The 26,357-nt window shown below is 38.2% G+C and overlaps 1 protein-coding gene across 2 annotated transcripts in view; it reads right to left on the bottom strand.

Moving 5' to 3' along the window:
* Window positions 1-1,733: 1,733 nt before the first annotated feature.
* lzts1 (leucine zipper, putative tumor suppressor 1) overlaps window positions 1,734-26,357 on the bottom strand; it is a 42,276-nt gene continuing 17,652 nt past the window's right edge. The window contains exons 1-6 of one of the 2 annotated variants that reach the window (XM_051653030.1): window positions 11,982-12,085; window positions 9,873-10,370; window positions 7,897-8,745; window positions 6,250-6,441; window positions 5,834-6,028; window positions 1,734-5,685 (exon numbers count right to left, since the gene is read on the bottom strand). In XM_051653030.1, the coding sequence (XP_051508990.1) occupies window positions 5,125-5,685; window positions 5,834-6,028; window positions 6,250-6,441; window positions 7,897-8,745; window positions 9,873-10,232 (2,157 nt within the window). In that variant the 5' untranslated portion in view covers window positions 10,233-10,370; window positions 11,982-12,085 and the 3' untranslated portion in view covers window positions 1,734-5,124. Of the gene's footprint in view, window positions 5,686-5,833; window positions 6,029-6,249; window positions 6,442-7,896; window positions 8,746-9,872; window positions 10,371-11,981; window positions 12,086-26,357 lie in introns of those variants that run through there. The other variant, XM_051653029.1, reaches the window with a different exon arrangement.

Here is a 26,357-nt window from a genome sequence, read left to right as displayed (position 1 = left end):
AACGGAATACATTACAAATTACATTTTACAGCATGTATTCTGTAATCTGTAGTGGGATACATTTAAAAGTAACCCTCCCAACCCTGGTATCACATGCTTGAATGTAACATCTTTGACAAACTGTCTTTTCCCTTTATGATTCTTGTGCAGAGTGGGACAGTCTTTTTTTTAAACAGTTATTTGCAGTGCTGTTAATTCAACCCTTTGACTTCCAGTCACACACTTTTCCATTGTTTTCATAAATCGAGGGACGATCTGGTATTATTTTTTGTGTTTGTCGACAGCATGCCACAGATACTTTTAATAACACAAATAAAATTTAGGCTTTATGTGCAAGCGCTTTGGTTTTGGTTAGGGATTAACCTTTCAAGTCATGTAGCAGCCATTAGAGAATGTCCATTTAGGACAACAACATTGTCTGAAGTGTTCTTTGTTGACTTCACCTTAGCTTCATTATAGGGTTGCGAGTTTGTTGTTTTGAATTAGAGAAGAAATATCTAATATTTTTCAAAGACAGTTGAGGAAAGGTAAGAAATTATCACATTTCTTTTTAGAGCCTACTGATGGTATGCCTTTTAGGTTAAAATATCCAAATGGATTGAAGAAAACCAGAAAATTCATCCTGCCAGAATCAATTCAGGTAATCATGCTGATGCTAGTATTACGTCATGTTATTTATATTTTTAAAAGTGTTATGCATTGTCATCTAACGTTTTAAATTCCTGTCTCCCCCCCCATCCTAGACGTTGAATCTGAAATCTGCAACTTTTCCTTGACACCACTGGAGGTCACTAGAGGATTGAATGATGTTGATTTTCCCCAACATATTTGCTAAAGTAAAATTACTACAATATAATTAAGCGTTATTGTTGAATGTTGCCATTTCTCTTACAGAGCTGATCTGCAAATCATTATGATGAATTATGGTAGCCAAGTGGAATTCACAGGCTGAATTGTAGCTTGGCCTGAAACTGCATCAGAGTCTGAATACTTTGTGGTACGAAGAACTAAATGCTTCGCAGTGGTGATACACTGCTGCAAGAAATTTTTCTGTCCCAGTTGGGTTAACAATAAATGTTTCTAGCTTGATAAAAGGATCATGAACGAGTTCATCTAACTTTTTGTCTCCACTTAGCTCAAGTAGTCATCAAACAAGTAGTCATCAAAGTTGACTACTGCCAGTGTAAGGGGGGCTATAGGTATAGTTTGTAAATTGTCATGTCTTGGGGGTGTTATTCACCGCCAATCTGAAAATGATGTCAAATGATGCTTCCCACTGATGTCGGGCTTGATCATATTTAAGGCCCAGATATACTTCGTACGAAATCGAAGAATGAATGGTTGTGACGTTATTTAGAACAAAATCTGGCCAAAAAGGTGTTTTTGCTTTCATTTCGGTGGTTAGTAACAGCTAACCGGGGCGAACTTTTAGTAAAACATCTAACTGGCTGCTAAACACCTTACTGCCATTGGTCCACGTCATCGGTAGGTGTGACCTGAAGCTTCACCTACTACTTTGTTTATGTTTTTCAGTCAGTATTCAACCTGAATACACCGGAGTGCAAGACCATGTCATGTCATGAATTCAGAATGTAAACAAGATAAATTAAAATTTTTCTATACCTGTATATTACTTTAGATCATCAAGTGCTTACAACAGTATCTTTTAACGACCTCGTTTGAATTCTACTCATAGAATGAGGCATAAAGTCTTTGATAATACATTTTAATGTCACATTAGTTTAGGTTTTACATGTAGCGTCCTATGTAGCGTCCTATATTTAAATGCTCCTCTAAATGCCTCCCAAAGCAGTGTGACGGGTGTCTGAATGTTCCGAAACAGTATACCGTTGCTCGGCTGTTTAGAATTTCCTTTTACCCCTGAACAAAGAACGAAGATGAACTTCTCCGGAAGTACATCGGGGCCTTTAAAGTGCTGTTCCAGTGGTTATCTTTAATTGGGAGATGGGGGATTCTGAGTTCCGAGTTGTCTGGAATACACCATTATTAACTATTTCACTGGTCACAGCACTAGAGATAAATGCTGGGCCTATCCTCTTCCAAATACATCAATTAATATTTAAACACAAATGAAAATAAAATATTCAGAAAAATCTTAATTTATTTATTCAAAATAAATAAAATATACAGCACATGCATGCATTCAAATGCATCTGAAGACTGCCATATGCCCCACAACCACCCTTCACCATCAAAACATGATTATCGGTTTCTGTGTAACTGGTTTTTACAGTTTTTGTTCTAACCAAATCAAGACTTCTGGAAGCTCATAGGATGAAAATATAAAAGGTAGCTGTCTGGAAAATATTGCATGATGAAACACTGGGCACTTAATTTGTGTAACAGCCTCAGTGCTTTCCACCTAATTTTTGTCTCTTCTGCTTGCCATTTCAAGCTACATTCCTCTGCATTGTTCAGCTTATCAGAGCAACAACACACGGAGGTTTGGAATTTATGAGACATTGTGGGAAGCGATCGTCTGATGGGGAGAGTTTTCCTTTACAGCTATCTGCACTTTAAAAACATAAAACGACCGAGGAAGGACAGCCAGTGGACTTTTGGGGGGTTGGTGCCTTATGCAGACTGCGTATATGGAGTGGCGGTACTGCATCTCTGTACATACAGTATGTACAGGTGCTTCTGTGCAAGACACTGCACAACTGTTAAAGAGGTCCATCTATTGCTTGTTTACATTGCAAAACCGCGTGGATGGATGCAAAAACACGTTCAGTGTCAACGGCCCCGACTACACTTAGGCACTTTTCCACTGCACATTACGGTTTGACTCGACTTGACTCTGCTCACTTTACTTTTCTGAGCTTGCTTTTCCACTGCAGTTTAGTGCAGCCTCAACGTGGGTGGGATTATAGGCTGATCGTCATAGTTGCACCGCCTCTTTGCGTCGCCCCATCCAGCTCAATTGGATCCTTTCATCGGCTACTAACGAGAGGAACGTCTGCACCTCATTTATTGACCACGGCGTGGTTTTGCGCACAGCCATTTCTTTTTACTATTCAAAAGTTGCGTGAACAAATGATACTGCTATTGCTGTTGCTAACTTTAAAACTAGCGGGTTGATTTCCCGTGTCGCAAATGCAGTGACGCTGGTAGTGACGATTCTCTCTGACCAATCAGTGATCTGCAGAGTTTTGACCTCACATTTAGTATTGGCTCGGCTTGCTTGGAACCTCGACCGAGGTGGTACTAAAAAAATACCAGGTACCAGGTACTATCCACAGTGGAAAACCCTCAAAAAGCGAGCAGAGTCGAGTCAAGCCGTACCATGCAGCGGAAAAGCCCCATTAAAAGAAAAAAGCCTTTAATACAATGAACAGGAAGAATAGAGAAAGAGAGATAAAAGGCTTAACATGAAAACAGTGTATTTCTTATTGGATAAGGGTGTTTTTTTTTTTGCAGTAAATAGTGTTTATCACAAGGGAAATGTAGGAAAATCATGTTAAGCATTTTAACTAAACCTGTTCTTCTGTATTAAAAGTGCTGCAGTTTTCTCGCCATCATTTAGCTGAGTCTCTCTCTTTTCCAGAACAAGCACTGACATATGCAATTAAATGTAATGCCATGTCATGAAATTTACTGGCGTTTACTGGATCTTTTTATTAATTTTACCTGATACTTCTTCAGCGTGAGTGTCTCTCTCTCTCCACTCACTGCCATGAATTCCCTCAGTCGATGACGGTGGTGACAGCAGTTGTCAGGGGCAGGGAATGGTAGAATTGAAGTGATAATGCACTAGTTACAGCAAAGAATCGCCAGTTTCACAAAACAGCATGGGAGACAGTTAAAGGGAAGCTAACACTACAGTAGATTATGGACTTCTGAAGCAGCAAAACAACTTGGTATACAGAAGGTATACAAAAATACTGATGCTTAGAAGTCATTATATGCAAACAATCCTGGTAAATAGTACAGTTAGTATACAGTGTATATGTGCGTATGGCCCCAACTACACCACAGGTCCATACACTTGTGCGCTATAGTCCAAGTTTTTTGAAGCTGATAGCTTTGTGTGAGGAACATACCTAATTTAAGCCATTTTTCATTTACATTGTTCCCCTACTCTGGACCTCTAAAATCTCATTCACTCTTGTATTTAAAAATGGAGTCTTTAAATGCATCATGCCAGGCTTGACGTCATTGATGCAAAACGCCATTGGTTCTTGTGTGTCACGTGAATGATTATGGCGCGGCAAGTTTGGAAAAAACAAAAAATAAAACAACCACAATTTGAAAGCTACAACAGAGTATAAAATTATCTGTGAACTGCAAGTCTTATAATCTTTCATGACATTTTGCCATGAAAGTGGATATATCCACAGAAATTTGCTAATCATGACTACAACAGACTGGACTGTTGTTTTACTGTTTTGACCATACCTAAAAAAAAGTAGAAAGTATAGTACCGGTTGCACAAGTGCTCAATTGAACAGTGAGTATGAAATACTTGAAATTCATCATAAATGTTGAAATACGTAATGGCTAGACTAAGCATAGTGAGGTATGCTGTGTGGGATGCATCTAAACATTTATGATCAGCGCTTCTGCTTTGCAACCACCATGTGACAACATGTCACCATATAAGCAACTGTATATAGCTGTTTCCTGATTCTTTCTATAAGCCTAGCTGCCAAGACATTGGTGATAAGGGTTCTTGGTAAGGAGAGAGAGAGAGAGAGAGTGCAAAAATAGCAAATACAGTAAATGAAACATTCACAACTCTGTGTTGCTCTAGTGAGACTATACAACTGCTTAAGGAAAGAAGTGGAAGATTGTTTAGATAAGTCAGAGGAAAAGCCTTTGGTTGGATATGTAAGATTAATAATAAGAACTTGCCAGGAAATACACATGGCTGACATCCTAAGATTTTCAATAAAGTGATCACTCTGAAAAGAGGAAAAACTTCAGTTGATCTGTACAAATGTTATGTTCTTAAGTTTACAGTATTCTGTGACATCCCTTTCATTTTTGTTTTGTGGATTGTGCCCTTTTGTTTAGTGAGTTCCTTGCCAATGAGATCAAAGGTCTGACATTGTATTTCAGTGAAGTCATTTCCCCTTTGTCACATTTGGTGAAAATATGCCTCCTCTATATCTCTGTGGCTACAATTTTATCAATGTTCAAGTCAGAGCTCTGACTGTCCATGTCCATCTCTGTCCTGCTGTCCATCTCAGCTGTTAGCTCCCTCAGAATTTTCTCCAAGTCTTTGTTCTTTCTGTACATCTGCAGATAATTGTATTGCAACTGCTTTTGGTATCTGATAACTTTATCCTTCTCTTTATTCCATGTTTGTCTCTCCTGCTGGAAGCTGTTCATCATCTTATGTTTCTTTTGTTTCTCTTCCTTCAGTTCCCCTCTCAGCCTTTGTACCTCCTTCTGTAGGGTATCTATGTCTGTGGTCCATCCATTGAGGGTTTTACTGGCCCCAGTTCCCTCCTGGCCTTTAATTTTTGCTTCACCAACTCTAAGGGCCTCCATCCTGGCTTGTTGCTCCTCAGCCTTGGCTCTCATGGTCATTAGCTGCTGTTGCCCCTCTTTAGCCATTGCTAGGTCCTGCTTCATTCCCTTGATGTCCTTTTCCAGCACGCTCACCTTCTCCCTGAGGAGTTCAGCTTCATTCTTCTTTCTTTGGAACTCATTCTTGCAAACCTTTTCATAAAATGTATATAAAGTCAAAGTTAGTCAGATGTACCTGGACAGCATGTATTATTAATCACTTGCGATTAAATGCTACTACTTTGATCTTAACATATCCGTAATGCTAAGAAAGTCCTATTTACAGTTAGCAAACACATACCTCAACCTCAGTGCTTCGCTGGCGAAGAGCTTCCTCATGCTCCTTGTTCTTCTGCTCCAGCTCTTCCATCTTGTTTCTGGACTCTTTGAGCGAGGCTTTGAGACTGACAATCTCACTCAGTTTGTTCCCAGCATCGGCTTGGGAGTCCCTAAGCTGCTGCTTTAGCAGTGAAATCTCACCTGATTTCTGGCACACCTACAAAAATAACATAGGGGGAAAATAGAATTTCATGAAAGTGTAAAGTTTCTTCTGTTATTGTTTCATATTTCACTCTTTACCCTGATCACCCAAATTATTAATACCTAATATAACTGTGCAACCTTTAAATGTAGCTTTTTATAAACACACAGAGTATCACCACTGAAAATGCATCGATGCATTTGTCACTATAACACAATACAGCATATTACACTCACCTCCCACTGCGTCTCCTCTAGTGTGGGTACTAGATGGTTTTTCTGGCTCTTATAGGTCCGGAGCTGGCTTTCTGCACTGTCCCTGTCACGATTAAGCTTATCCACCTCTTTCTGCAGACGTTCCTTATCCTGCTGCAGCTGTATCACCTGAACTTGCAATAACTGTTGGGCTTTCAAAGCCCTCTGTGACACCTGCAGGTTACACAAGCTATCATTAGACTCTGCCTGGACAGTAGGGCCATTTTATTTTTTTTCCAAATTCCAAATGAATTTTTTATGAAAATAGAACAGTTTTTATTTTATTTTTTTTTAAAAAATTTTTTATATAACATACCATTGCATAATTTGTTATGCTTCTATACAGATCCTCACAACACAATCCAAAACACAACATTGGAGTTATTTATTTATTTTTGTCAAATACAGTGCTGCACAGTAGAGCATCACAGTATTAACAAAAGCATTGATAAAAGCTTTTATTCAGAACAAAAGTACTCTTGCTTGTGAGATATTGCTATAATGTAATAATTATTGATATATTATTATTACTATTACTACTACTACCTTGAATATTACATTTTACTTTATAGTAGTGGTATATTTCTGTCACAATTTCTTCAATTTAATGTGTCTTGTTAAATAGAGCTTTTATTTTGGCAGAAACTTTTATTTTGGAGTGAAGCCCTTTTTGGCGGTAGATTTTCACTTCCAGAAAAGCAGTTCGCTATGTTTAAGGGGGCTTATTAAACCACCAAAGGCTGCGAATGAATTATATACATATAAAGTCTGCATGTGCTGTGCACTTCAAGGTAATGAGTGCTCTGCTCTCTGTAATCTGCCACATACAGAGTGCTTGATGCTCCTGATAAGAGACTGTTTAGCCTTGAATGGAACCAATGCAGTGTTGTCAGTGTATGAGCAGCCGGTTTCACCCATTCATTTTGAAGCGCGCAGCACATTCAGACTTTTGAGGTTTAAGCATCACACTAGAACATATCACGATTTTAATTTGATTTTTTTTCCTTTTTTTTTTTTTTGCATTCATACATTCATTTGATCCCAAATATTTCAAATTCCATGACATTCTGTATTTTATAGTTAATTCTGTTTTTATGACTGGAGTCCGCGATTACGTCCATGTTTTCCGTATTGCGAAAACATAGGACCCTATTGTGTATGGACTGCTTGTCTGACTATCAAAGTAAGTTATTGTATTTATAAAACTTTGAAGTGGTTTATGGGTACACATTTGAGTTTTCTAGTTGGTTTTTCCACACTGTAAAAATTGAAGCATGCTCAAGGCACCATTTGGGGGTCCTCAGATGCCACACTGTTGGAACCATCTGGAGATCCTCCAGTCACCCTTTCAATTCACTGTGAAACTTAATCTTAGGTCCTGTAAGGACTATAAAGAACTCTTAAGGACTGTCAGTGGTACCTTCAGCAACCCCATCATAAGGGAAAGGCTTTAAAGGCTCTTGAAATTTATCTTCAAGTACCTTGAGTACATGATATCTAGAGGTTTCCCAGAGAGTTCCGTAGGTGTGGCATGTGAGGAACCCCAAAAGTACCTTGAGTATCTTTTAATTTTTCAGTGCACTTACTACCAGACATTATATATATACATTCACATTGTAAGTATCTTACTTGACGGAATTTCATAGAACAGCGTTGTTTCAACCCCTCCATCTCCTCAGCACAATAACGTTGCTTCTCCTCAAACAGCTGACATGTGTCTGACTCTTTCTCCTCAAGACTCGTCTGTAACTCCGCCAGCTCAGTTTCATGTTCCAGAAGTTTCCGCTCGAGCTGCTGTATTAGTGATTCATCCATTGAAATTGGTGATCGGACACAGACGCCTGAAGATGATGGTTTTGATTGGATTTGCTCTGTATATTTATGTTCCAAAAGCAGCTCTTGGTTTCCAGAGAAGTCACTCTTTGGCTCAGTGGTTGAGACAGTCAGTGCTGCAGCAGTTATTTCTCTGTTCAGACTTATTGCAGCCGCCAGACTTTCACTTAGTACACCAATGGATCTTGTGTTTGTGTTAGTGGACTCACTACTCCTGTTTGTTTCACTAATCCCAATGGCCCAGTTGTTTTCACTGACCACATTAGGCTCACTACACATCCAACTGGATCCAGAGTTTCCATTCATCCCTGCTACACCCCCTTGTGGGTTCTGAGATGTGTCTACATTTAGGGCCAGGCCTCCATGGCGCACCATGTGGCTAGTTGAAGTGCTTAGGTTGTCCATCTGGCTGCTGCCACTGATGCTGTGCGTGGGCAAACTGGACATAGAGTTCCTTCCCGAGTCAGAGAAGTTTCCAGAGTTTGTTTCCAGCTTAGGATCTTGAAGATCTTTGAGTTTGTCTATAGGACTAATACTCTTGCCCAGGATTGTGCTCAGATTATTATGAGTCTCCACAGAGGAACTGCTGCTGTGGGGAAGAACAGGTTTGAAGGCGGTGGGTCGGATCACAGCCTTCTCTACACTCTAGGGACAGGAAAAAGAAAGAAAGATGAGTGTTTGGGGGATTTGGGGGACACCATTTGATCACAGCAGTATAAAGCTCATGTTTACGGGAGAAAAATGGTCTCATTGGGCCTCATTCATGACATTTTCATAAATATATTAGTAAATTCTGAGTAATTTGCACGTCTCTTATTTAGCCTGATCTCATTAAAAAATGTGACTGTGGTGATATTCTGTGGCTCCTTTCACATATTGCGGCCGTTCTGAGGTAAAATGTCCACTGAGTGGTGCTAAAAGCGAGTTTAATTTTCTCCAAGACAAACGGGGTTTTTAAGGTTAATGCTCTATTGAGTTTTATATAAACAAAACCTACCTAAACTGGACCCACTTTATATTAGGTGGCCTTAACTACTATGTTCTTAATCATTTGATACAATGTACTTATTATGTACATACTGTACATGTTGTTGCATTTTAATTACATTTAAAATACTTGCATTTAATTACATTTGTAGTTACACTGTTGATGTTACCCATAATCCAACCCTTACCCCAAAACCTAACTTTGCACCTCTATTGTTCATTTCACTAGGAAAATGCTGAGATTTGCAAAAGGAGCCTTGTAAAACATGTTTTGCATAAATGTATAGTCAAATTTTTTAGACCTGGTAGCTCTCATTTATATTCTGTTTTTCCCAGTTATTTCCTTTCTTCACTTGGATAAAACTTTTACCCCAGGGGTTTAGCATTTACTTCCTAACCTTGGAAAATTGGGTTGCCTTTTCTTGCAAGAACCTTCATGGCAGAGGAGCTTGCCTGTTTGCAAGTGCCACGCCGCCACTGGACCAAATCTCTGGAGAGATCAAGGCATTCTTACCTCGTCAATCTGGAGGTTTAATTAAATGGAGCAGACACTGCTAAGCTCTTAGTGAAAGTGCCAGGGGCTGGTGGGGATTACTTAAAATAAACTATACTTGAATGCTGTTTGATTTTGTGTGATAACAATGGCTGGGAGATGGGGCATCTTTTGGGTTTGGCTGTTTTAGAGTGAACATTTTGTTTTGTGTATATATTTAAAATAGATGGAGACAGAAATGAAGTCTGTAGCCCAAACCACTCTTTTGTATTTTCTGGCTAACCTTTGTTACCTTTTCTAGTTTTCCAGAAAGCGGAACTAATTCTGGTGGGCCTCCTCTCCTGTACATCTCATTGTCCATCTCAGCAGTTCTTCCTTGACTGTCCTCAGATGTATTAATGTTATGGTGACCGGCTCTGGGCTTGTTGTTGACTTTGATGTAAAAGAAGTCATCATTTTTGTCTGAATGATAGCTGACTTTTGAGTTGTTGTTGGTGCTGCATTGGTCCTGAGAGAAGCCATACTTCAGAAGGCCATCCAAGCTACGGTCTGGTTTCTTAGAATGAAGCCCCTTTTTGAGTTTGTGTTCAGAGGCTTTGCAGTGTTTGCTGTGGAGGCTATGGCTTGATATCAAACTGCTGACACTACCCATCTTTCCTGGAACATCTGGAGAAGGCAGGTGGTGGTCGTAGTGGCAGCAGGTGTGTAATTACAGAATTTGAATGATGGAGAAAGGTCTGATGAACTCATAGCCTTGTGTGGAGATCCTTCTTATTCCCATTTTGGAAACCTGGTGAAACATGGATTTTGAGAAATGTAGTGAGATGTCTTCTATTGTCATTAGAGGAATATAGAACTACAGCCTCACAGAGTCTATACAGAATTTAACTCAGTGTTTACTTTACTTAACGGTCAGCAAACATGTCTAACAAAATACAGGAACTAGACCTTGTTGGCTCCTTGCCCATGTGGAAGATTATAGGGGTGGACCTAATGGCACTTACCTTGATAATGCGGATACTGAGGCCATTTACTTAAAAATTTACTTCAGTTTTGGTTGTGTTGATTATTATATCTGTTAACTAAATAGCAATTGCATAGTTTTGACCCTGTTGTTAATTCTGAAAACTAATATTTTGTAATGTATGAAGTTACAAGTTTCCCTTTATAATTTACAGCATTAGCTGAGAGAGAATTTCTTTAATATGTTAACAAAATGGACAATATAACTCAAATGTATCCCAATGAATCAGAATTGAATAAAATCGGCAAATTTCTATCAATATCCAGCTAATAAAACAAGATTAATCAGCTTGAGTTATTATTATATATTGATAATAATAATAATAATAATAATAATAATAATAATAATAATAATAATTGCAAATGGGGAAAGAAAAACTGACTTAATTCAAAGGGAAATGCATTTATTTCACATGCCCCATTGGCAACTAGTTTAATTTTTGTCTTGTTTTATGCATAAACCTTACTAAATTTTGATATATTCTTTTCTGAAAACAAAGCTTAATATGTTACACAGTTATGCTTCTAAAATAAATGTACATTGATTTAAGAATGTAAATGTGTATATTTGACTGGAAAACATGATATCGTTGCCGAATGATGATTTCCCCCAAACAAATCAATTATCATGCACACGGCTTTATTCTGCAAATGCAGAAATCAGCCATTAAATATGTTTATTCCATACTACTTCTACATATTTATAAATAAACACATCTGTTTCAGCATTAGGGCTTAATGTGGCATACACCCCCCCTCCCCCCATGAAAAGCGATCTCATCACACTCTTTGTTTTAGAGAGTCACACATATTTTCTTCTTGAGGCATACCAACCAATGTAATGCTAACGCACTTATTTTCAGACAAGGCTTTGAATTAATGGCAGCCCTTGCCATTATTATTAATTCACAAATTCTGTCAAAACACATAATACGGAGTTGTCATTAATTAAAAATGCAATGAAATGCAATTAAAACACCTTCCATAAATCATCGCAACAAGACAACTGTGTTTGCCATACCACAGAGAATTGTTTAACTTGTTTTTTTTTCATAAATACTATATACACAGCGACATTATGAAAAGCAATACATTTAGCAGTCTGTTTGCTCTGTATTATTTCTGTATTAATGCATGCATGCATCAGTTAATCATTGAAAAGTGCAAAATATGCAGCAAAAGTAAGTGTACTTGGCCATTGCATTGTGCTTTGACACATGCACAGACTTCACTTCCTACCATGTGCTGCAGGTAAACAATCTCAGTTGGACTGTCTCGATGTCTGTCTGGCTTTAATAATCCAAAATTATTTCTCTTAACTATTACACTCAAGTTCAAAGGCTTACAAGAATAAAATGGGTGGTAGAATAACACTTACTCTGAACAAATAAATCCACTGACGATTAGTTTGTTTCAAATCCTCAATCAAACCTTCTTTGCATACTCTCCGTGGCAAGAAGTCAGTATGTGTTTGTCCTTGAGTGAACCAGCCAGTGAATACTCTAGACTGTGTGTAGACAAGAGACTACCATGCAAAGGGGGCGGATCTTATCACCATTCAGCTCCCCAGAGTTTTTTGTTTTTTTGGAATAACTGACATGTAAATGTTGCTGGGAGACGGGACCCCGCATTCCCCTGGGGCCAAGAGGGGGCAGAGACCATTACACCTCTTTACATATGACGTGTGCCGCTAAAGAGATTAACTCACTGCTGCTCACAATAGGCTGCATACTCCCCTCTGTCACCCTCATTCACTTTCACTCCTGCTCTCTGTCTCTCCTGCTCTGTCTTACGCAGCAAAATCAATGTCAATTTTTTTAGAAGCATAATTGTGTAACAGAAAAGAATATATCAAAATTTTGTAAGGTTTATGATTAAAACAAGAAAAAATAAAACTAGCTGCCAATGGGGCATGTGAAATAAATGCCTCTTCCCTTTGAATTAAGTTCATTTTTCTTGCCCCATTTGCAAATAGTTTTTACATTTTTTTTTTATTTGATTTTTTTTACATAAATTAATTTCACAAATTTTTTATAGGCTAGATTGATATGAAAATAAGAATATCTGCCATTTTGCTTTTCAAGTTGATTAATCTTGTTTTATTAGCTGGGTATTGATATAAATTTGCAGATTTTTTACAATTCTGATTCATTTGGATACATTTGAGTTATATTGTCCATTTTGTTAACATATGAAAGAAATTCTCTCTCAGCTAATGCTGTAAATTATAAAGGGAAACTTGTAACTTTGTACATTAAAAAATATTCTTTTTAAAAACGAACAACAGGGCCAAAACTATGCAATTGCTATTAAGTTAACAGATATAATAATCAACACAACCAAAACTGAAGTAAATTTTGAAGTAAATGTAAAAGATTGATCTTGGGATTTTAAGAATTAGTATTGGGATCCTTCAAATGAAGATCGTGAAATCAATAATGTTACCCAGCCCTATTCATTTAAGGATTTTTAGATATTTTTTACTGGAAAACAAGACAACAATATAAATTTTTTTGCAGTGCACACATACACCTAACCTAACAAAGTAACATACAATACATGGAATACACTAACAAACAAAGTGTGAGACTTTTGTAACTCTCGTTTTGTGAATCTTATTGTCTAATTTTTCTACCACAGTCTTTTTTACAAACACACTTGTCCTAGTTGACTCCCCTTGCCGCCCTCCTCTCATTTTCAAACTGCCCTGCACCCACTTTGAGCAAACACCCTTTTAGAAAAAGAAAGAGGAGCTTGATGTTCCCTCCCTCCATCCATTTCTTTGTCCACTGAAGTGTGCCTGCTTTGTGTGAGGTTGTGAGCTTGTGCAATTATTTAGGTTACATGAGTGCTACAATTACACCATAAATAAATGACTTGCTAACTAGCTCTCAAAAGAAGTGCATGTTGACCTAATGTGCAGAACGTGTCTCTTTGTCCAAGTGTTGAAGTTTACAAAATCAGCCTTAAAGTTCAGAAGCAATTTAATATTTTAAGAGCCTTCCAGAAAGCAACCGTACACAATAACCCTTGATACTGTCTTTTTGGACCAGACAGACACAAGTGGCTCTTTAGCTTGTAAGCAGTCAGTCTTGCTGACTACTGTAAGAAAAGCAATTGTAAGAATATTCACTTTGAAGTGTTGAAAAAATAAATAAAAATAATATATATGTGTATATATATATATATATATATATATATACACTGCAATAGGAATTTTTTCACGTTATAATGTCCTGACTACATATTGTGATCAGTTGAATGCCACTTTTATAAATAAAAATTACCATATATACACTGGCGGCCAAAGTTTGGAATAATGTACATAATTTGCTCTTATGGAAAGAAATTGGTACTTTTATTCATAAAAGTGGCATTCAACTGAACACAAAATGTAGTCAGGGCATTATAACTTGAAAATTCCTATTACAGTTTGAAAGAAATGTTCAGAACTACTTAAACTACTTCAAAGAGTTCTCATCGAAAAATCCTCCACATGCAGCAATGACAGTTTTGCAGATCCTTGGCATTCTAGCTGTCCGTTTGTCCAGATACTCAGGTGACATTTCACCCCACGCTTCCTGTAGCACTTGCCATAGATGTGGCTGTCTTGTCGGGCACTTCTCACGCACCTTACAGTCTAGCTGATCCCACAAAAGCTCAATGGGGTTAAGATCCATAACACTCTTTTCCAATTATCTGTTGTCCAATGTCTGTGTTTCTTTGCCCACTCTAACCTTTTCTTTTTGTTTTTCTGTTTCAAAAGTGGATTTTTGAGTCTTCTCTTTACTGTTGTACATGAAACTGGTGTTGAGCGGGTAGAATTCAATGAAGCTGTCAGCTGAGGACATGTGAGGCGTCTATTTCTCAAACTAGAGACTCTGATGTACTTATCCTCTTGTTTAGTTGTACATCTGGCCTTCCACATCTCTTTCTGTCCTTGTTAGAGCCAGTTATCCTTTGTCTTTGAAGTTTTTTGGCAATTTCAAACATTGTATAGCCTTCATTCCTCAAAACAATGACTGACTGATGAGTTTCTAGAGAAAGCTGTTTTGCCATTTTGTACATAATATTGACCTTAAGACATGCCAGACTATTGCATACTGTGGAAACTAAAAAACAAACACAAAGACAATGTTAAGCTTCATTTAATGAACCAAATAGCTTTCAGCAGTGTTTGATATAATGGCAAGTGATATTCTAGTACCAAATTATCAATTTAGCATGATTACTCAAGAATAAGGTGTTGGCTGCTGGAAATGGGGCCTGTCTAGATTTGATCAAAAATGACTTTTTTCAAATAGTGATGGTGCTGTTTTTTACATCAGTAATGTCCTGATTATACTTTGTCATCAGCTGAATGCAACTTTGGTGAATTAAAGTACCAATTTCCTTCCAAAACAGCAAAATCTGTACATTATTCCAAACTTTTGGCCGCCAGTGTATGTGTGTGTGTGTGTGTGTGTGTGTGTGTATATATATATATATATATATATATATATATATATATATATATATATATGTGTGTGTACACATATATACATATATGTATATATGTAAATCAAGCTCTAAGCACAGTTGTTTTTGCAAGGTCTGCTTGTGGATGTTATTTTTTATTTATTTTTTTACTTTTCAAGGATAAACAAGCTAGCAGAAATTGGACCTCAACTATTGTACTAAATTCAAAGTCTTAGATTTCCTTTTTTTTTCTTTTTCTTTTGGATAACTGCCTCTGAAACTGATAAAAATATCTTAACATAAAAATAAACTCAATGTCATAAAAACCATTACACAGCTCATGCTCTGCACCCAGGATTTTGCATCTGTGTACATTCATCTGAAAGTGCAAATTCAGCACCACAGGGACCAGAACAAAGAGAGCAGACTTTCAGATAATCAATCTGGCCATGAAACTCTATCTCAACTCTGGTGGATGTGCCCCTTGGTCCAAAACACCAAGGTTGGAGGAGCTGTTGTGTTTGGAACAAGTAAGATTCTAAGATTTAAATGGACAGTTCACTCAAAAATGAAAATTTCTGTAATTTACTCAACTTTACTTTGTGTTGTTTCAACACCAGATAATTTTCTTTCTTCTATGAAACAGAATGTAGAAAAGGAGATTTTCAGAATTTAAGCCTCAGATACCTTTCACCTTCATTGTATGTAAAAAGGATGCAATGAAAGTGAATGGTGACTGAGGCTAACAGTCTACCAAATATCTGCTTTTGTGTTCCATGGAAGAAATAGAGTTATTCAGATTTGGAATGACATGAGAGTGAGTAAATGATGGCAAATTCTTAATTTAGGTGTGAACTACGCCTTAAACATGAAACAGCAAGATTTTTAAAATTTGGAAGACCTTAAATGCTAATCATGAAAGAAAAGGCTATATTGCAGTTACCATGGTTTTGTCTCCACACGTCTCTCCCAAGTATTAATTTCATTGCACCTCAACAAGATGTTGTTTTGGGGGTGAACTTTGATTTAGCAAGACAAAAGCAGAAGGCACGGTATTGATTCTTTAGATGCTCATTGTAAGTGCTTAGTGGAGGGATCAATGTAATCAATATGTAAAAACAGGCAGTCGCTGTGGACAATGGACTGGCACATTTGCAAGTGTGTGAAGGATCAAAGGTTGCGCAGTCTACGGCTGTGGCCCCTTGGGACAGAGGGCACAGACAGCATGTTGAATATGTTTCTTTAAATTATGAATGTTGATTTAAGTGGTTTTGGTGATCCCAGATTAACTGCTGTTTAATATGATAACTTGCTATGAAAATAATATGGCAGCAGTTTAATAATGATATCTAAAAGTACATAATATCATAGACCCCCTTTGGCCAGTTAGTGAGTTGGGTATGTTTATTTATGACAACTTTAGTTGGATGGAGTTCTGAGTCTTACGTGAGAGGCGGTTTATGTCATATGTTGTTATTATGTGCCAGAAGACTGTTTTGAACAAATATGTAGGAAAGCTCTTGAGTGAGACATTGATATGTTTTTTGAAGTGTATAAAAAGTTTAGTGGCTCTGAAGAAGGTTCCCTGTCAGGTGGGACAATGGCATTTACAAACACACCAATATGCTGATAACTACCAAAAATCAGTTTATTCAAATAATCTGAAACATAAAAAAAATAAAAAAATAAATAAATAAATAAAAGTTTACATAATAATTGAAATCATTCGATTACTCTCTGCTTTTGACGTCAAACCGTAAACAGGTATGCACACTACACTTGTGCACATTGGATAAGCCGGTAAAGATTAGGGCTGGGTATTGATACAGATTTCCCGATTCGATTAGATTCAGATTCACAAGCTTTTGATTCAGTACCGATTTGATTCGATTCAATATCGATTCATCAAATTTTGGTCACATTTTAGCTTTGAAAAATGAAAAAAATCCATGCATTCAATCAATAAATATGATAATATTTTGCATATATTATGTTTTGATACATGTTTATTGTTTAATAAAATAGTTTTTACCAGTATTTGAATTGATTTGTTGAACATGTGTTTAAAAACCGGTACTGTCTCTTTAAGAAAGATGGCATTTCTGTAAACAGTGTCTGTAAATGAGCACGTTAACGAGAGAGACACAGATTTATCTTTTATCTTTTAATTTTTTTAAGATAAAATGGATTTATCTCCTACGCGTGATTAGAATTACATGTTTATTTTTTTGTTGTTTTTGATCAACAACTGACTGTAGAGAACAGAAAGGAAATTAAAAGAGACATTCAATGACAAATGGGACATGTGGATCTCGTCTTTGGACTCACACACATTACATGGAACAACTTGTACTCTCAACATGCAGTGAAAGGATCTCACTGCTGAATACTCCACCACTATACTACACAATGTTGGGCCTCATGTATTCAGATAGAAGACAAAGGCAGGCCTAATACAGTCATAAAAACCTAACTCAAGCCCCCACCTTCCAAGTCGTAAATCTTACTGATAAAAATTGCGCCAAAATCAAACAAAGGGAGTCCAAAACAGACTACAAATCCCATGAAGCCTTGCTCACTAAAGGATCGAACTCTCAACTCCTATTGGATGAGGCACACAACAGAATGTCCCTCAAACATGACATCATCAGGAGTTGAAATACCTCTGAAATGCTTCCGGACGTGGCTTCCAGCGACTTTGTTTGCAGCATGTGGACGCAGCTCTTCGCTGCTCTCCAGTGCAACCTCGTGGCACAAGGAAGTAACGTCTGACTTGAAACTGTAGCCATACAATCTCCATCTCGCTGGACGAGTTGAGATTACTCTGTGTTCAACCAAACACTCTAACGGATCCGAAGGAGACCGCCGAGCAATTCACATCTTCATCCGTTTGCCTACAGAAGTGAAGAGATTAAAGATTTCTCTTCCATCTTCAATCAAGTCGACATTTCTGAGTTCTCCGCCAGCCCGCCGGGAATCAACAGCCGTACCGCCCGCCAACAATCAACAGCCGTACCGCCCGCCGACAGAGCGAGGAAACGGCCTCCCGTCATCACACGAGCCTCAAGGAACCGGGTCAAAGTTAAAGGATGGAGGAAAACACATTCTACCTGTGTCCTCATGCGATTCAAGTAAGAGGTTTACGTCTGGGCAGAGATAGAATATTATAGTGTGTTATTCTTGTGTTTCAAGGTTTTGCTTGTACAGTTTACAGACCGCCATGTCCGCTCATTATTAATACTCAGGGTATTAATTATCACAAGTTTGTTTTGCTGTATTGTGGTCCAACCAAATTGGATTGTTGTGCAATTTCGCCATCGCGGGTGAGACAGCAACTGAGTTCATCCATTAAAGAGTCAAATAACGCAGGACTTTTACGAGCCGTCCACCGCGTCTCTGAGTGATAAACTGACAGCTGTTTTCGTCTCCCACGATCGCGAAATCGGCTTTAGGGCCGTCATCTCTCTCTCTCTCTCGTACTAACCACACTGACACACACACACACACACACACACACACACACACACCTTATGTGTTATAGGATTATTTTATTTCCATATCTAATCATGTCACTGTTTAGTTTGTAGTTGTAAGTCGGAAGTTTATTGACTGCATTGTATTAATTATTAATTGATATTACTGCATAAATAAACTTTGTTTATATTACAAAGAGAAGTGTTTTGGTTTGTTTTGCATACACCTGTGTCATGCTGACGGGATGTCAGTGCTCGGATTCAAACCTTCATTCATTGTTTTTTCATTGTCATTCATTCATATTCTTCGGATGTCGATTTTCCTAAGAAAACAATCTAATATTGAGACTGTTTTACTATTCAGTTATTAGTCCCTGATTCCAGTGTGGTGCCCCTTCAATGTTAATCCTTATTAATATTCTATTGATTTTTGATAATTGATAATTATCTTTGATGATTGTTGAATTTGAATGATCAATAAGCTAGTGTTAATTTTAATTAATGTTTCATCGATGTTAACAATTAACGATTATCTTTGATAATTGTTGATTTAAAGGATTTAAAAAAGCTAACACTGATTCTCATCAATGTTCTATTGATTTTAATAATTAAAAATTATCTTTGATAATTATTAATTATTGTTAATAACCAAACTTGCTCCTAAACATAGCACACTACATTTACTGGAGCCCCATATGAGGTTTTAATGAGTTAGATTCAAATGATTAATTTAAATATTAATTAATAACTACAGAAATAATTATTAATTATTTCTGATAGTAACTCTGATCTAAACAACCAGTAAAGCCCTACAACAATCACAAGTAAGTGAAATCTAATCATTTAACAAGCCAATTGCCATTATAAATTTTAGTTGCATAGCATGAAATTTGCTTGCTAATGTGAGCGATTTCCTCTTATTGTAGTAGAGAATTGCCTATATAGTAAAAGATCGACTTTGGGATTTAAGAATCGAGATCACGATGCATCACGTTCAAGGTCCAATGCTTCTATGTGTCAGATGAATTTGCTCCAAAATATTGTTGAGTTTGATTGGAAGCATGGCCTTTGACGTCAACTACATACAGGGGTGTAAAAAGTACTCAGAAAATTATATTTAAGTGAAAGTATGGATACTGAGTAAAAATTTTACTCAATTAAAAGTCCAAGTATCTAGACAAAAACATACTTGATTGAAAGTAAATAAGTATTCACATTAAATTGTACTTAAGTATTAAAAAAGTAAAAAGTAACTTTTTTCCTAGCTAGAATGAAATCAGGAGAGGAGATTGTGTGAGAGTGGATGTTGGCAGGGGTGCTCAAACTTCTATGGAATGGGATCTACTTTTTCATCATGTTATTGCAGCAAGATCTATCATGTACAATAAAGGCTATACATTATCACATTACCAAAATATCAGTAGTCGGCAGTGAAATTTGACGATTCTCAATACCAGCTTCAATACCACAACAAATAATAACACTAACAAATATGTTAATTATGGAAGAATGGTTTCAAGTTGTTAAGTAATTATTCAAGACTAGTAAACAGTCAGTAATAAAATAACAATAAAAAATGCATTGCTTTTTAAACAGCTTTAAAAGTTTTTAACAGCAGTAGGCTATCAAGTATTCACGTAAACATTCAGCATGAAATGCAACATAAAACTACTTCTAGTCTTCACTGTATGATTATAATACATTAATACTTTTTAAAGCTACTAAAGTTACCCAGTCAAGAGCAGTGAGTGTTTTCTCATTTTCCTGTTATGGTTGTTTGATTATTATAATGACACACTAGACAGCAGCAGGTCTATTAGCTTACATTTATACTTACAAATCTGACATTTTAATACAAATCTGATTTTCTCCGCTGTTTACATTCACTTTAGACATCACTCTCTGTGTTTTCATGGATACCTCACCAAGACTTTTGAATGTATTTGAGCATTCAGGTGTGCATTAGCGCGAGCATTTTCGGAACATATGCGCATGTTTAGCACACACACAAACGCCGCCTGTCAATCAAACAATGCGCAGCTGCTACTAGATCACTAGTGAATTATACAATTATTTTCAACAGCAGAATAAGAATATGAACTTTCTAATAAGTGACACAGGCCTAGGCTATCACAAATATAGGCGATTATTTTTTCGTTATTGACGTTTTAATCAGTCTGCTGTCCGGTCGGGTAAGTAAAATTCTCTTTCACTTGCCCCTTCAAAAATCCACTTGTCCCGGTTCAAATCCCCAAAAATAATACCTAAGTATAATACTTAAGTATTTTACTCAATTTCTTTACACCCCTGACAACATAAATTATGAGAAGTGTTTTCTCCTCCCTTTTAAAAGTTGACAAGTCTATATATTTTGCTATTCTATCCAGTGCTTGAAGTGGAAGAAAAAAGTGCATGTAATCCCATGTTAGTATTAAATTGTTTTTTTTTTGTTTTTTTTTTTGGTAAATGATACTTGGAGACCGCTTTTGTTCACAACATATGTTTATTTAACCTTGTTGGGTTAACCTCCTCGTGGTCGCTATAATGTGGTTCTCGCTCTCGGTGGGGCGTGTGGTGAGTTGTGCGTGGATGCCGCAGAGAATAGCGTGGGCCTCCATACGTGCTAGGTCTCAGTGGTAACGCGCTCAACAAGCCACGTGATAAAATGCGCGGATTGACGGTTTCAGACGTGGAGGCAACTGAGATTCGTCATCCGCCACCCGGATAGGCAAGTCACTACGCCACCATGAGGACCTAGTGAACATTCGGAATTGGGCATGTCATATTGGGGAGAAAATTAAAAATTAAAAAAAAGTTGCTGGTTCATGTTTTAAAGAGCAGTGTAACTTAACTAAGCCCAGACAAGCTTAAACACGCGCACTCCGCTGATGCTGTTGCACGTGCCGCTGAGTGTTGTTAAACTCACCACTGAGTTATGTGCAGAGAGCGCTCAGTTGTTTAGAATGTGACACAATTTTATCAAAATCCGAGACAGGGTCAGATCAATTCAAATCATCCACTGTATTACATTAAATAAAGAAATTACATCATACTGGGAGACTCTGAGAAGCGGCAGTATGCAAGAAAAACTGCTGGTACTCTGTTGACTAAATTAGAGAAGTGCAGGTACTGCGTACCGGTTGTACACACCCACTTTTTTGCACTGATCCTAACTATGCATGATTATCAAGTATGTTATTATCAATAAGGGCAGAACTGTGGCCCACCAGCTGAGAACCTCTGATCTATACATTAACTGATGTTTCAAAAAAGCATTTACAAATTGGTGACATCTTGAGGAACTAGAAATGATAATAATTATAGTTATTTATCACACATTTGCAGTGAAACTCTTTTTTTCCCACATATCCCAGCTAAGCTAGGGTCAGAGTACAGGGTCAGCCATGATATGGTGCCCCTGGAACAGATTGGGTCAAGGGCCCAACAGTGGCATCTTGGCAGTACTGGGGCTTGAACCCCTGACCTTCTGATCAGTAACCAAGAGCCTTAACCATTGAGCCACCACAACACAGGGAGTGTCCTTCGGATGAGATGTTAAACCAAGGTCCTGACTCTCTGTAGTTATAAAAAATCCCAGAGCATTTCTCAAAAGAGGGATGTAACCCTGGTGTCTTGGCCAAATTTGCACATTGGCCTCTATCCATCATGGTTCCCAATCCTATTCCTTTTAATGATTCCGGTTCCTTAACGATTCCATTAATGATTCTTTATTACTTTTGAGGAAGAAATATTTAAAAATAACAAATGCAGTACTTATTGGATTTACTACCCTCTGTAGCCTGCTACCAAATGATGAGATACTGTCAGATTTTATCAGGTTCTTGCAAATGGTGTTTTTACATAGACTTTTTAATTAAAGGGATCATCATTTACTCACTTTCATGCCATTCCAGATGTGTATGACTTTCTTACTTCTGAATACAAACAAAGGTTTTTAAGAAGATTATCTCAGCTCTGTAACTAAGTACAAAAAAAATAAAAAAATAAATGGTCTAGCAACATACTTCACACAACTGAGCCAGGCGGACTTATCTATAAGGGAGTACTCTCATTTCTTCTCCACCGTTGCTGTCCACACAGGATTTGATGATGAAAACCTGAAATCCATTTACAGAATCGGACTCCCAACACGCCGGTGGAGGGAATTGCCGGAGACTGGAGACTACACGTGGGAGGAATATGTAATGTTAATTTTAGAGACACTCGCTTCAGAGGATCCTCCTCTCTGAATCCCGGTTCTGAGTCTTCCATTTTCTGAGTCTGCTCCATACCATGTCACAGCCACGCCTCAGCCTGTTCCTTACCCTGTCACAGTCACTCTACAGTTGGCTTCACGCCACATCACAGCCACGCCCGAGTCTGCTCCATACCATGTCACAGCCATGCCTGTGTCTACTCCATGCCAGGTCACAGCCAAGCCTCCCACGGCCCCTGTCTCCAAGTTGAATGATCCGCCATTGATATCGGTGCGTTGGGCCACAAGAACCCTTCCTCATAAATTATCAGCACCCACGCCTGCCACAGCCAACGAGCCAACGCCCACGCCTGCCACGGCCAACGAGCCAACGTCCACGCCTGCCGCGGCCAACGAGCCAATGTCTACGCCTGCCACGACCAACGAGCCAATGCCCATGCCTGCCACGGCCAACGAGCCAGAAGTCTCAACCGTCCCAGAGCCAGCGTTACCAGTCTTGTCTGTCCCAGAGCCAGCGTTGCCAGCCTTATCTGTCCCAGAGCCTACGTTGGCCGTCCGGAGGAGGAGGAGAAGAAAGGCTTCCGTCTCCAAGTCTCCGCTCATGTTCCTGGCCACAGAGGTCGTTTCCCAGTCTCTGCCAGTGTTCTCGACCACAGAGGTAATTTCCCAATCTCTGCCAGTGTTCATGACCACAGAGGTTGTTTCCCAGTCTCTGCCAGTGTTCTTGACCACAGAGGTCGTTTCTCAGTCTCTGCCAGTGTTTACGACCACAGAGGTCGTTTCCCAGACTCTACCAGTGTTCTCAACCACAGAGGTCGTTTCCCAGTCTCTGCCAGTGTTCATGACTACAGAGGTCGTTCCCGAGACTATGTCCACACCTACGGCCACGGCCATAGAGGTTGTTCCCGAGTTTCTGTGTACGCCTACAACCACAGAGGTCGTACCCGAGTCTCTGTCTACGTCTACGACCACAGAGGTCGTTCCCGAGTCTCAGTCCATGCCCACGACCACATGCCCATCCTGCCTGTCTACATTACTACGTTTATTGTAAATAAAGCTGCACTTGGATCTCTACTCTGATGACTCATCATTACACTTGCATTGTATGGACCTAAAGAGCTGAAATATTGTTCTAAAAATCTTCATTTGTGTTCAGCAGAAGAAAGAAAGTCATACACATCTGGGATGAGGGTGAGTAAATTATGAGATAATTTTCATTTTTGGGTGAATTATCCCTTTAAGATATTGTTTTCATTCATTTTTTAAAATACTACTAATTACAACAAAACTCAAAATGTGTATCTTTAGCTACACATGGTTATATCAACAAACATCCACTAAGTTAATTACTGATTTACAGTAAGTCTCACAAACCTTAAGTACACATATAATGCTTAAGGTCAGACATAACGAAATGAACAACTTGCAATTACTGGCTGATAAGAGTCATTGTTTGGGTAGAATCTCTCTATCTTTTGCAATTAAGATTCAAAAGAACCAGCTTATTAGAGTCATTCATTCTGAAATCAGACTACACAGGTAACGCCTTATGTTTCGCTCTGTAGATTCAAAAGAACCGGCTCATAAGAGCCATTCATTCGGTAATTAAACTGCACTGGTTGTAGTGTATGTTTTACACTGTAGATTCAATAGAACCAGCTCATAAGAGTCATTGGTTCAGGAATCAAACTGTTTATTTTGCGCTGCTAATTTAGTAGTGGTGTTGCAGTGCCACTGATTGGTAGTGTCAGAAACACTGTCAGAGTATTTTTTTAAGGTGTTGCGTCCACATCGGCGGAAGAATGCATGTTCGAGAACCATAAATGGACCTGAAAGTCAGCATTAGACTCTGCAGCTCTTGCCTGGTTACCCAGTTAAGCTAAGAAGAGTTGAGCCTGGCTAGTACTTGGATGGGAGACATCCTGGGGAGTTGCTGCTGGAAGAGGTGTTAGTGAGGCCACACCGGTGTGGGTCCTAATGCCCCTGTATATTGATGGGGATGCTACAGTTGCAATTGAAATTATTCAACCCCCCCTGACCAGCAATACATTCTGGTGATATGAATTAAAACACATCAACTAAAACCTCAGTAAACAGTCAAAGTAAGTTTTTAATACACATTTGAGTGATTTTGAGAACAAAGAGTTCAGTTTACCCAAATTTTAAAATAAAAAATAACTCTTTTTTTTAATTATCTCCACAAATGTCCCCAAAGTCAATCATTTGTGGAGCATCCTTTATCCTTAATAACAGCAAATAAATGTTTCAGGTAAGTGTTCTCAGGCTTCAGACACCTCTCTATTAGAATTTTTACACATTTCTCATGAGCAAAAGCTTCCAGCTCATTGATATTCTTTGGTTTCTGTGCTGCCACTGCTTCCTTGAAATCCCAAAAAAGGTTTGCAATGGGATTTTAATGATGGACTGAAAGGGCCATTTAAGGACATTCCACGACCTATCCCTGAACCAGATTTTGGACAACTTGGATGTATCCTTGGTGTTATGGTCTTGCTGGAAAGTCCAGTGATCACCGAGCTTCAATTTACACACTGAAGGCATCACATTTTTCATGCCAAAATGGCCTGATACCTGAAAGAATCCATGGTGTCAGTCACATAGTCAGGATAGCTGTTTCCTGCAGCCGCAAAACACCCCCATAACAGGACTGACCCACCTCCATGCTTGACTGTGGGGATGGTGTCATTCTTGTCATCACCTTGTCATCTTACTCCAAACGTACTGCTGCCCCATGGGTCTAAAACTCATTTTCAGTTTAGTGTCATACGTCTATAAAACCTTCTTTCAGGACTCCACAGGTCTTTCCTAATTACTTGAATATTCAAGTGAACATTTCCCTTGGTGAAGTTTTGCTTTCTTCCACACCCCAAGAAGATTGCTGTTGTACCATATTTAAAAAATGTATGAATGGTGCTGCCAACTTTGTCTACTGGAAATTGAAGTGCCTTGGAAATGTACCTTTAGCCATGACCTTTCTTGTGTAATGAAATAAACTCCTCTATTAGCTTTTGAGACAGCTTATTTTTAATTGCATTTTTTGCATAGAAATAAATTTTTGCTTACAATGCTAAACTTAAATTTTAAAACTTAAATAATTGCCATTGCAGATTGATGACTTAATTTTGTTTTAAAACAATTACTTGTGTAGCCTTACATATTTAAGAAACAGCTACATGCAATAGGGGTTGAATAATTATGACATGGCTGTATTTAAAAAAAATCCTGCTATTTAGAAATATTAGGTTATATATTCACACTATGAAACTTTGAATGTGTCACTCAACTGATATAGATGTAAAGTTAATTTCAATTGCAACTGTATATTGCAAAAATTATAATTAAATATCACACATATACAGTGAAATTCTTTTTTTCCACATATCCCAGCCAAGCTGGGGTCAGAGTGCAGGGTCAGCCATGATACAGCACCCCTGGAGCAGATAGGGTCAAGGGCCTTGCTCAAGGGCCCAACAGTGGCATCTTGGCAGTGCTGGGGCTTGAAGCCCCAACCTTCTGATCAGTAACCCAGAGCCTTAACTGCTGAGCCGCCACCACGCAGGGAGTGTTCTTTGGATGAGATGTTAAACCA

The sequence above is a fragment of the Myxocyprinus asiaticus genome, chromosome 24, assembly GCF_019703515.2.
Source record: "Myxocyprinus asiaticus isolate MX2 ecotype Aquarium Trade chromosome 24, UBuf_Myxa_2, whole genome shotgun sequence".
Classification (NCBI taxonomy): domain Eukaryota; kingdom Metazoa; phylum Chordata; class Actinopteri; order Cypriniformes; family Catostomidae; genus Myxocyprinus; species Myxocyprinus asiaticus.
Note: the sequence above shows the minus strand (reverse complement) of the source record. Positions and strands in the feature narration are given on the sequence as shown.